Source organism: Maylandia zebra, linkage group LG17, assembly GCF_041146795.1.
Source record: "Maylandia zebra isolate NMK-2024a linkage group LG17, Mzebra_GT3a, whole genome shotgun sequence".
Lineage (NCBI taxonomy): Eukaryota > Metazoa > Chordata > Actinopteri > Cichliformes > Cichlidae > Maylandia > Maylandia zebra.
The window spans coordinates 5,327,813-5,340,292 of NC_135183.1; the positions used below are offsets into that span (position 1 = coordinate 5,327,813).

A 12,480-nucleotide genomic window follows, 5' to 3' on the forward strand; every position below is an offset into this window, starting at 1 on the left:
TAATTTGCTTTGAGCTATGGCTCTGTCTTCATCGGGGTATTATTAATATTGCAAGAGGTTGCACAGTTAACAAAATGTGAACTGCAAATTAAGGCTCTGACTCCCTCTGTTGGTGTGGGATGATAAATGCTGGCGTTACTCAGGATTAGAGTATTTCAAATGCACAACAATTCACACCTCTGAACTCAATACCTGGTGGTGTCACGAAAGATTTGAGCAGTGAAAGTGATGTTAAAAAACAGCAATACAACCCTACAAAACAGAGTCCATTACAGATAAAGTTGCTCTTCTTAATACAAGAAAGAATGAATAAAAAAGAAGACTCTGTGTTAAATTTACTTGGATCTGGCACCATTTTAACGATATCTGGTTGAGATGGCAGACTTTGGAAAAGTCAGTGACAGTTTTGTAAAGAGTAACCAATCAAAAAAGTTACAGCCATTGGTTTCACTTTTAGCAAAACATGTTAGAATGATTATTTTCTTCGTTCCCTGGTTACCAAGACTCAGGAGAACGATTCAAATAAAACCAAAAATTACATTTTCTGATTGTGTACTGTTAGTAGAAAAGTACTGGTTTTTACACTTGCCTGGAAAGTGAAATGTTACTTCATTTCTAGCCGGGGACAATAATCCCCTTTGGTGATGCATCAGGAAGTGTGAAACTGTCAAAACAAACATGTGGAGCTACCTGTGGTGGTGACCCCGTATGGCAGGGGAGCAGCCAGAAGTGGCTCTCAGTGATGACTTCGACCTCAGTTCGTTAATGTGACCCAGTGGTGAGTGCTTTTCCACATGGGAAGAGAGTCCTGGGTCAAAATCAGAGTTGTGAACCTCATGTTGTTTGTCTTGGCTCAGAGCACTCTCGAAAAGAGACTCTTAATTTCAAGAGTTCTACTTCCTGTTAAAATAAAAAAGTAACTTGAAGTCTGATATCTTCCTCTCAAATGCGGGGTAATAAAAGTACTCTATGAAGTAGCAGAAAATAGTTACTTTACCATGTTCACTTTTATTTTAACCTTTTCATTGGGAAATATATTTTAAGAAAATAATGAACCAATTGTAGAAGAAGTATGAGAGTAAATACTCATTAATAAAGTTATTATCCATTTGATTATTGCTGACTGTTTTTATCCCATTGGTTCGTATTGGTTTGCACCTCTAAAGAAAGTTGACATTTTTGCCTCTGTGGTTTTACTGTGGAATTAATTAACTAGAAATATATATGAGTCTGTTTCCTTGAAGTAGGAACTCAATTAAATAAATACACCTTTTTCACTTTTTAGTGAGTGCTGACTCACCTGCTATGAAAAAAAAGTAAAAATACGTTAAAAAAAAAAAAGCTGGATGCAGTGAAAGAATTTTCCATATTCAATTTTTACAGTTGTCTCCCTGTACTTTTAAACCATGCATTAAACTTACCATGACGTTTTTTTTCAGTGTTAATGACAATAATGTCTAAATAAAAAACATCTACTGACTCAAGATATAATCAAGAAAGGGAAAGTCAAATGTCTTTACAATAAATAATATTTATTACTGCAGTTATCAATCTAAATTCAAGTGGAAAGCATTTCCAATATAGGCAAACTGTGGACAGCGCCATAGCCTTGATAGAATAGGTCTTTACATTACTTAATTTTTCTTGCACTACACTATAGCAGAGCATATAAGCCTGACATTCATTTAAATACATTTATTTACAGTGAAGCAAAATGTGAACTCCCTTAGCAAGAAGAAATGTAAACAGGGTTTGTTACCTAGTAAGCTCAGGAGAGTAGGTCCTCTCATCTAAAACAGAAAATGTGGAAAAGTTTCATCTTGCTTAAAATCTACATTCAGGATCTGAAGATGTACCCTGCTGAGAGTCCAAACTGGAAGGGAAAAAGTAGCAAATCCCACTGCCAAATGTTCCAGAGCACTTCTCTTAGTTTTGCAGACATGGGCTCCAAAGTCACTGTTACGGTGAGCTAGATGCAGTTCAGAAACTGTCCAACAGGAGGGGCTGGTCTGACATAGCAGGAGGAAGGGATGAGAGTCCAGTACATGCAGGAAACCCGGCACTCTCCCTCTGCTGTGCTGTGAAAACCAAAGACCTGCTGACTACCTGGAAATAAGAGACACTCGTGTAAAGCTTGCAAACACCGAGAAACATTTCAAACAAACAGCTTTATTTACATTTTTTTGGATCGCAGTTTGAATACACTTTGTACTGAATATACACGGCATTCATCCATGGCAGCAGAAAACTGCTTTTAATGTCATCTTTTGAGCAATAACTTGAACTGTAGCTTAGTAACTTTACTCTGTAATGAATTTAAATGTCTGGGTTTTAGTCCAGTAACAGAAAATGCCAACTAAAAGTGACTATAACACTTATTAAACACAAGAACTTTCATTTCCTGGTCATACAACTGTACATTTATTAAGTCGATATTAGATGGGCTTTTGAATTTCTGTGGATAGACTGGATATAGATAAAAAACATAAACCAGGCTTTCAATCAGTTCACATTTTCAGTCAGAACTAAACGTTAGCACAATTTGCTAGTTAGCTAGAGTAAATACAAGACTGCAACAGCTGTTCTGGTGGACTGAAATTTGTAGTCCCCATAAGAAGATGCTAGTTGTGAGTAAATGGCAACTACCAGAGCTGAAAACGGAAGCTAATGCATTAATGCCAAATACTGCATTTCCTCAAGACTGTCTCCAAAGACCCCCTTGGTAAAACATCATAGCGGAAACAGGGACGCTTACAGCCTTATACAAAAAAGGCTTTTGGTCTCTATAGCTGAGTCACACCGCTAAGTATTTAATAACTCGGACTTTTTAAACTTTTAAAACTTAGCGGTAAAAATCTTTAAAAGGTAGTAAAGCCAGAACATTCTCATTCCCAACGCGCAACATACTGACAATTTCTCACAGCCCGAGGAGTCTCATAGTGACACGAGAGGTACCCTTCTGCGTCCTTATGAGATGCTCCAGATTCTCAATTGAATCCAACAGAATGCCGCTCGTGGTGGGAACACACGCTTCGAGCAGAGGCTCCAGCCCTCGCTTCCAGCCTGAACCAGAACCTTAACCATAAGCTTAAACCTATCACGTAGTGTTTTCCAGAGTGATTCATGATCAGAACATAAAACACATTTACATGTATAGATTCATTCCTTTCGGCTCTCATGCCTCAGAATGCGTAACATACCGACGATCTGTCACATGCGCCGGTATGTTATGCGTTGGGATGAGAACGTGGTGAGTAAAGCGGTAAATGCCACTACAAATCAAACCTCTCTGTGTGACTTAGCAGACACTTATGTCTGCATATGTCGCCCATCCACTTTATGGTATTCTAATTTTAGGCACTAAATACCGGCTAAAAGAACAGCAGTGGTCAAATTAATAACTTTAAACCATCAACATGGGTCTTCACCAGTGTACTGGTGTAACGCATTACAAAGTAAACATTACACCAGTAACTAATACAACGCATGCAAAGTAATATGATTCATCACATTACATGTGTCCATAATACTGTAATGTAATATGTTAATATGATACTAAATTCAGCAATTATATTGCAGTTACAATTATCTCTTTACGTCTGTTACAAAGGTTCTTCAGTTATCAGCAGCAGAAATGAAAAAAACCCCACCCCACATCGAACACTTTTTTTTTGTCTTGTGTACTTGCACTACAATCAACTGAATTTGGGTGGAGTAAAATGGTGGAGCGGCATCAGCTTTGAGGAGTTATGTGCATCACTTTTATTTTAATTTCACAAAATTAACACAAGCCCACAAGCCACATTTTACTGATAAAGCAACTTTATTTTTTGCACATGTCTGCACAGACAGCATGCTAAGGCAAAGCTAGCCAAAAACCCAGAGTATATGCCGACCCCAACCCAGCAACCAAACGCTGATCTTTAATAGGCTTGATCTTCACTTAGTTAAATGATGAGTCATCAGACTTGAAGCCTCTGTTTCCACCTGTTCATGCCACTTAAGTAGAATCACTGCAGCAGCCCCTTTGAGGTTTCTTTGCTTTGTGTTCATATGCAACTACTAAAAGAAAGATTGTAGGCCTGTCCTCACTAGGATAGGGATTTGGGCTGATGTGTGGGACTGTAGCCTCAGGTTTGTTAAATAGTAATTACATGACACTGTGTTTCAGGTCATTTTACAGAGTAACTGGAAAGTAATGTAACGAGTAGTGTAAAAATTTTTTACTCTTTCTGGTGAGTAATTCAGTAACATACTTACATTTAATAAAAGTAATAAAGCAATACTTTTCCTAAATAACAACCCCAACGCTGGTCTTCACAAACAAATAAATGACATCGTGGTAGCCATTTTTGATATACAGCCTTAATAGAGCTGAAGAAAATCTCTCTACATGTACCTGTTGGTGTGTTCAGGGCCATTCCTTATGGTGGACCCTGTCTTTCTTCTTCTTCTCGTTTTTTTCCTTTTGCAGTCTCTCCAACTCAGCCTCATACATCATCTCCTGGATCAAGTATTTCTCCCTGCGCATTCTGTCTCGCAGGTCCTTGGGAAGGTCGGGGATCAGGTATGCGATCAGAGTCTTGATGGCAAAGACCATATGCTACAAAAACACAGAACTTTATCAGAAATCCCAGAGCTATACCTCCACTATGCTAAGAACTTTGAAGTGATAAGATGCAGTAATGCTTTTCTTCTTTGATTGTTATGTCCTAATAGGAAAGACTGGCTCTTTATCAGTTAAATGCTTCACAAAGCATAACAAATGATTTGAAAGATGGTAAAAAATTTCCGAGTGACACGTTTATTTGAGCCTCTTCTCTGATAAATACACTGTACCCGAGCAGCTCTAATCTGGATTTATAAAATGCTTTTTTTACACCTCCTAAATCTGGATTAGTTGCAATGTTACTTAGAGCGTGTGAGCTAAAATAGAAGAGTGCACTCCTCCAGCCGCTGAAAGCTGGAACAGGTCGCTCAGAATGCCAAACACAGGAAGCAGAACATGTTTTTTTTAAATTGCATGACTCTATTTTGGTCACAGCAACGTTAGAACATGACTGGGCTTCTGTGGCTGCACTTTTCTGCAATTCATCAAATCTTTAGTCTCTAAATGATTTGAGTTGATGGGTCATGGTTAAAAATATTCACTAGAGCCATGTCTCTATTAGGCTTTTTTAGATTTGAGAAAAATATTGAGAAAAATACAGTTCTATGAAAATGTATTTAACCCCTTCATGATTTCTTACTTTTTTGCATATTTGTAACACTTGCATGTTTCAGATCATTGAACACCAGTAAATGCAAAATGCAATTCTAAATTATTTTTAAGGGGAAAACAATCCATCTAAACATAACTGGTTGTGCCGCCCAAGAACTGCAATCAAGTGTGCCAACTGGCAATGAGTCTTTCACTTCATTGTGGAGAAATTGAGGCATTCTCTTTGCAAAACTGTTTTAATTTAGCAACACTGGAGGGTTTTCAGACATGAACGGCCTTTTAAGGTCAAAGATTTAAGTTCAGACTTTGACTAGTCACTCCAAAACCTGAAGTTTCGTTATTTTTAGCCATTCAGAGGTGGACTATCTGGTGTATTTGGGATCATCGTCCTGCTGCAGAAGTGAGCTTGCGCTTCAGGGCATGAACTGATGGCCTGACATTCTCCTTCAGGATTTTCTGGTAGAGAGCATAATTCATGGCTCCACCAATTACAGCAAGTTGTCCAAATCCTGAAGCAGCAAGGTAGGCCCAGATCACCACACTGTTACAACCATGTCTGCCTGCTTGTATGATGTTGTGTTAGTTTTATGGCAGATGTTTTTCTTCTCTCGCCCCAACCGGTTGCAGCAGATGGCCCCGCCCCTCCCTGAGCCTGGTTCTGCCGGAAGTTTCTTCCTGTTAAAAGGGAGTTTTTCCTTCCCACTGTCGCCAAAGTGCTTGCTCATAGGGGGTCATATGATTGTTGGGTTTTTCTCTGTATCTATGAAGCGCCTTGAGGCAACTTTTGTTGTGATTTGGCGCTATATAAATAAAATTGAATTGAATTGAATAGAATAGATGTAAGATAGTTTCTGGCAATTGTGAAACGAGCCTTTATGTTCTTTTTGGTCAGCTGTGGCTGTCTCCACCAACTCTCCCCTGGTGCCATTGTTGCCCAGTGTCTTTCTTATTTTTGAGCCATGACCTTTGACCTTTAGGGACAATTTACGTCTGCAGTTCTCTTGTAACCTCCTTGATAAGTTGCTGATGCACTCATAGAGAAATTTTGGAAGGGTGGACTTTCCTGTGAATGCTCCAAGTTTTCTCCATTTGTGAATAACGACCTCCCTCAGCCTTAGAAATGCCTTTGTAACCCTTCCACCCCGGTGTCGATGACTTTGTCTCTCATCTGTTCTCTCAGATCTTCTTGAGTTTCTTTAGATCGTGTCATGATGTTCCTCCTTTATGAGATCTCTTAGACCTCTTCAGCTTCTCAGACAGGTTCTATTTAAGTGAATTCTTGATTCAACAGGTCTTCCTGGGTGTGGCTCGTAATCTAAAACAAATTTTTCTAAAAAAAAAATATGGTTCACAACAACTAATTCACCTAGACTAAGGTCGAGGTAAGATAGCTTTTTTGATCAATGAAATCATAATTTAAAAACTGAAATTTGCATTTACTCTTTTTATCTTTCTATAAAATTAGAATTAGTTTGAAGGGGGAAAGAAGGGAGTCAAGTACTTTTTCACAGCACTGCTGGTTGGTCCTGATAAATAAGAGAGAAAGGTGAAAACCTGTTGACAAAATAATAAGAAGGAATCCAATTCCAAAGGCAGCCTGCAGCCTGCTGTCATTTGTCAGTGACTACAAAAGACTGACCTCAAAAACAATGATGAAGGCCAGCCGGGCTGCCAGGACGTGCCAGAACTGCAGAGTGTAAGAGTAAGGCTCTGCAGAATCTGGAGGCTCCCTGTAGTCACGATACCTAAAAGGGGAGGGGAAAAAAGAGAAAGGTCAAAGTTCATCCTACAGAAACACTGATGACTCATTTACCGTATTTCCCGGACTACAAAGCGCACCTGAATATTAGCCGCACAAGCTAAAATCCGGGGAAAATCCTGTTTTGTACATACATTAGCCGCACCTGACTAAAAGCCGCAGGTGTTTCAATGTTGACTTATCATATGTAAGAGAATATGCACAAAGGGAATTGTCAGGAAAGAGATGGCTGTTTGGAGACATCACTTTTATTAATATTTTGAAAAACAAGTTATGGGTACATATTTGCACATGTAGTACATAACAGTAGCCTACAGCACACCAGAAAAATAGATTCGGACTACCTTTTAGGCTCAGGTGCAGTAACACGGCTTTAACAAGAAGAAAAGTCAGTCATTCACCATCTTTCTCTTCTTCCTGCGCTCTAAAACCACCAAAGTCCTCTTCTCCAATGTCGGAAACAAACAGGCTCAGGATGGCTTCGTCATCCACTCTCCGCTTCTCTCCTTCGTTGTCACTTTCAAAACCAAAGAAATCCTCGTTGTCAGTGTCAGAGTCGAACACCCTCAGAAGGGCCGTGGCGGTGTCCTCCTCTCCATCATGCAGCAGTCCAGCCCTTCAAAATCCGTTGGTGATCGTGGATGTTTTCACACTTTTCCACGCTGTCAGAATCCACCGGTGGAGTTGGGCATAACTTGCTTTTCGCAAGTTTATCGCCGCTCATCATCCACGCCTCCCGCTGAACGCGTACCGCTACTTTGAAGTTTGTTTTTCGCGCTACTTCGTACGGCACTACGTTGCCTGGCGGACGGACATGTGACTAACATACCACTCTTGAACCCCGATCCTTCCGCCAGGCAACGTAGTGCCGTACAACAGCGGAACACACAAAACAAATCGTCTTACGATATCACAAAAATCATGGACAATCCATAGAAAAGCCGCACCTGACTAAAAGCCGCAGGGTTCAAAGCTTGTGCAAAAAGTAGCGGCTTATAGCCCGACAATTACGGTACTCATATTAGTGAGCAGGAAAATTGGGATACTGGCAGAAAATGGGGCGTTTCCAAAATGATGTTCTGTAACTTCAGTTCAATGTGGATCTCAGTAAGATCACTCAGTTACCAGAATTGTGAATAAAGTAGTGGATTATCTTATAGTTGACCCTGTGCTTTTAGCTGAAGCCTTTTTAAAATAAACAAACTTCTCTTCCCACAGTGTTTCTGTTTTCTACAGCTGCCTCAAAATAACAGCTTTTCACTTCTCACACCACCTGCAGTACTTCACGGCTTCTCCAAACAGCTCCGAGCCATTCGTCCTGGGGTGCGACCTCCTCTCAAAATCTGACACCCGGAAAACTGAGAGACTGGCGTTGACATAACCCATCATGCACCTGCGGCACATACGGGAAATGATTTTACCAACTGCAGCATGCAGCAACACAGAATTAAAGCAAAAACTGTGAAATCATCCCTCACCCCTCCCCTGCTCGGCCCTGACCAGCGCAGGGTCCGTACTTGTAGGCGTAAACAAGGCGGGGGATGAAGTCCGAGGTAACGGCGATCACAAAGGCGTTGGTGATGACGGACAAGATGCCGATGCCCTCCAAAATGCCATACCAGATCCCTGCCAATAAAGAATGATTTCAAAGACACCCCACAAACAGGAAAGTGTTTCTGTAATAAAGGAACGTACTGCATTTTACTCTTTACCTATGTCTTTGGCTTGTGATGGCAGAGGGCGTCGCCACTGTGTGACAAACTTGTAAGCGTCTAAACGGATCTCGATGATGTTGTTGATCAGCGCCAAGAGAGGGGCCAGAGGGAAAGCTGCCACGAAGATGGTGGTAAAGCCAAACTGTAAAACTGAAACAAACAGTGCAAGACTTCAGAGGCCTGCACTACAGCCGGCCATGGCAGATGCCTGGTTCTGTTTGAGGTTTCTTCCTGTTAAAGGGGAGGTTTTCCTTCCCACTGTCGCCAAGTGCTTGCTCATAGAGGGCTGTCTGATTGACGGGGTTTTGCCTGCATTAATGTTGGGTCTTTATCTAACAATAAGAAGCACTTTGAGGCGACCGTTGTTGTGATTTCTACTCAATTTAATTACAAGCAGGATTTGTGGTTGCCATGGTAAATCCAGACATTTATGCTGCACAGTAGCCTGCTACCCTGAGCAAGCTACATTTATAAAATCTCTGTCTATTGACCACTCAAAGCTCGAGCAGACCTCAGTGCACAGATATTAAAAAAGGCTCTGTTTGTTTACTACTCGCTGTAAGTTTTTGGCTGTTTGACATCACCATGGCTGGATCATAAAGATCATTAAGAATAGGGATACATTTAAGGGATTTACAATCATATCTACTCATGCACAAATATGAAGGAATGATACTGTTGACCCTAACCTTTATTTATCGAGTTGAAAACCAGTGTTGTGAGAAGGTTTCGCCTGATTGTGGTTATTAGGTTTAATGAAGCCAGACTGTATAAAGGTAAACTAGCTACCTTGAACATCAGGCATGTAACAAAAACATGCCTGATGTCCAACATCTCCTTTAGATGTTCATCATGCTTTCAAACAGTTTTTTTTTAGACTGGAATTTAAGAATTTAGAGTCATGTTATTGGCTGCTGCATGAATGTAAGGCAGTAGTTTCTGTCCTGTTCAGCTCTTTATGACTTGAAGAAAGCGTATAGTGGATTTATTTGAGCGATTTCAAATCTGGGAATGGGTGAACTTAAAAACTGTAGGATGAAAATCCAAAACAATGATCAAAAACATCAAATGCACCTTAAAGCTCCTTAAAGCACGTGGAAAAGCTTCTAGCTCTAATTCAATATAGTGCAGTGTCAGAATTACATAACATGGATTGAAGCTGCTGGGACCAAGATAAAAAAATTGTTTAGATAAATTCTGAAGATTAAACTGTAGAGTGCATTTTAGGATAGCCTTAAAATACAGACCTGATATCAAAGGTTACCAGCAAAGCGTATTTCATTCATATTGTGCTTGCATCCAACATACTCATCTCCAGGTATTCATCAAACAGTCCATAGGCATTCATTGGCTGTAGGTTAAAATCCCTCTCCCACTGTGGAAAGCCAGCCTTTGCATTTTGGCCGTGTTCTCTCCTCAGCCTCCGCCGCGTCCACCAGTTCTGCATCAGTCTGAGTAAAAAACAAAAAAAAACTGGGCATGATCTTCTTGTGCAACTACACTAAGTCCAGGTGTTTCGGAACACGAGAGACTGCTGTTTTCAAGTTTAAAAGCTCTCCGGATCTGTTCTTAAACACAGTACATGTAACCATATGGTAACTGGAGCTGCACACAAGCACAGTTGAGTAATATGGGAATGTTATTAGCTAGGTAAATGACCATAAGTAAGTACTGGTCAAATGATTGATTTAAAAATAAATAAATAAATAAATTTATAAAAAGCACGAAAGAGAAAAACACTTTATCAAACAACAAAAAACAAAATGGGAGTGAGACCAGTTTTGCAGTAGATGATGAATCACAAGGTTAGAAAAGCAGGATTCATTGCCTGGGGATCATGAATGTTTACCATGGCAATAGATTCAGATACGTTCAGCACCTTTTCAATCTGACACTACGTTTCTCGACCAACATAGACTGTATATAAACGACGGATGTATCCACTGTGATGTACCCAGCTGTGAACAACAGTTTGACAATTTTGCCATAACTGTGTTTTTTTTTGGTTTGTTTTTTTCAAATTTTCAGATGACGTAGAGTTAGAGAGTTGCCAGCTAATGCTAGCACTGGCTAGCTAGCTTGGATAGCAAGATGCATTTGCAATTCAGCATTAAATAAAATGGGCTAGTAATGGGCTAGAATTATATATTTTTGTAGTTACTCCATATACATACACGTAAGAGGTTGCCATAGTAACTAGCTCCATATATTTTATTTTTTACACCAGATGCTGCTTTTTGTCTAAACACATAACAGGTTTATATTATTTTAAGGTTACAGCGGCAAACGGAACTCACGGGTAGCCGAGCTCCATAAAGTTGTTCCACGTCTGTTTTAGCACCATGATGATTCCCATCTGCATACAGAGGTCAATGAGACAGCCACTAGGATGGCACTGAGGAGACAAGAAAGAGATAGCATGAAATCAAACTTTAGCCTTTGCCAACATGGTGTTTTAAAGTGTAAACAAAAGAGTTTCATTTTCAAGAAGGAATCCAGGATCGCTAGAACTAGTCACTGTTATAAGCATGAGTCTAACAGGATTTGCAAGCATCACTTGCTGGAAAACACCCACTGCAGCAATGCAAGTGCAGTTTATTTTGGAAAGGCTATAGTCACAACCTGTAATTATTTTTCATACACTTACGATTATGATTTATGCCTGCAACCTTTAACAGCTTTTTAAATGTGCAGCCGAGGCAGTAATGTCTTTAAGGACAATAATGGTTCTGCATGGGAATGAAAGGCTGACTGAGGCTACACTTGTACTGTACATGTCACATTATAGAGACTTTTTCCATTTCTGCTGCTGAGGGAAAACATTAGCTCAGCACCTAAAAGCGTCGGCTCAGGCCTTTTGTCCCCTTAGACCACTCCACTGTATTATTTCCCTGCATGTTCCCAGAAGTACCACTTACTAATGATGGGGGTTAAATGCCTGGTGGTTAGCCATACAGTAATAGCTTAATGCCCAAGTTAGAAATATGTCAATCCATAATGCCTTGCGATTATTCCCCACTGGGAAAAGGAAAGTCATTACTCACTTCTTCCAGTTTCCAGCGATTTATGAGACGCAGATATGAACCAGGTCGACCTGTGAATCTGTAGGCCAAGGGTCGAAAAAAAACAACAGGAGTAAGGAGTTAATAAAAGAGCACACAATTAGAGCTACATGTTTAGCGTCACTATAAGCTACGTTAAGCCCAGAGACGGCTTTGCTCAAAGTCTGTAAAATGTATCAAAATGGACCCGATGGTTAAAATTATAGATGTCACTGAAAAATAAAAACTCTTCTAGATTTGAAAGCCTTGGTAATGCAAAATGCCAGTTTTCTGGTACTGAAAGACCTGAGACATCTTTGTATCCCTTTGGTTGTCCTTTTAAGAGAGATTAAACAATTTTCCTGTGACACTTTATTACTCTTGGATAATTACAAGATCCAGAAAACCTTAAACTTATTCCTAACTGTACTTAACAGGACAATTTTGATGGCTTTAAAGGCATTTTATTTCATGTAACAAATAAAAGCTGGAAGATTAATCTAAATCAGGGGTGGGCAACTCCAGGCCTCGAGGGCCGGTCTCCCTGCAGGTTTTAGATGTGTCCTTGAACCAACACAGCTGATTTAAATGGCTAAATTAGCTCCTCAACATGTCCTGAAGTTCTCCAGAGGCCTGGTAACGAACTAATCATGTGATTCAGGTGTGTTGACCCAAGGTGAGATCTAAAACCTGCAGGACACCGGCCCTCGGGGCCTGGAATTGCCCACCCCTGATCTAAGTGCT

General features: G+C 40.2%; 1 protein-coding gene across 3 annotated transcripts in view; it reads right to left on the reverse strand.

Annotated features, from left to right (window-relative positions):
- Positions 1 to 1,513: 1,513 nt before the first annotated feature.
- LOC101483267 (anoctamin-4) overlaps positions 1,514 to 12,480 on the reverse strand; it is a 53,001-nt gene continuing 42,034 nt past the window's right edge. For all 3 annotated transcript variants that reach the window (XM_004568892.4, XM_004568893.4, XM_076875817.1), the window contains 9 exons: positions 11,740 to 11,797; positions 10,993 to 11,090; positions 10,004 to 10,146; positions 8,693 to 8,845; positions 8,459 to 8,606; positions 8,254 to 8,373; positions 6,861 to 6,966; positions 4,400 to 4,603; positions 1,514 to 2,106 (listed from right to left, as the gene is read on the reverse strand). In XM_004568892.4, the coding sequence (XP_004568949.1) occupies positions 4,412 to 4,603; positions 6,861 to 6,966; positions 8,254 to 8,373; positions 8,459 to 8,606; positions 8,693 to 8,845; positions 10,004 to 10,146; positions 10,993 to 11,090; positions 11,740 to 11,797 (1,018 nt within the window). In that variant the 3' untranslated portion in view covers positions 1,514 to 2,106; positions 4,400 to 4,411. The remainder of the gene's footprint in view (positions 2,107 to 4,399; positions 4,604 to 6,860; positions 6,967 to 8,253; positions 8,374 to 8,458; positions 8,607 to 8,692; positions 8,846 to 10,003; positions 10,147 to 10,992; positions 11,091 to 11,739; positions 11,798 to 12,480) is intronic.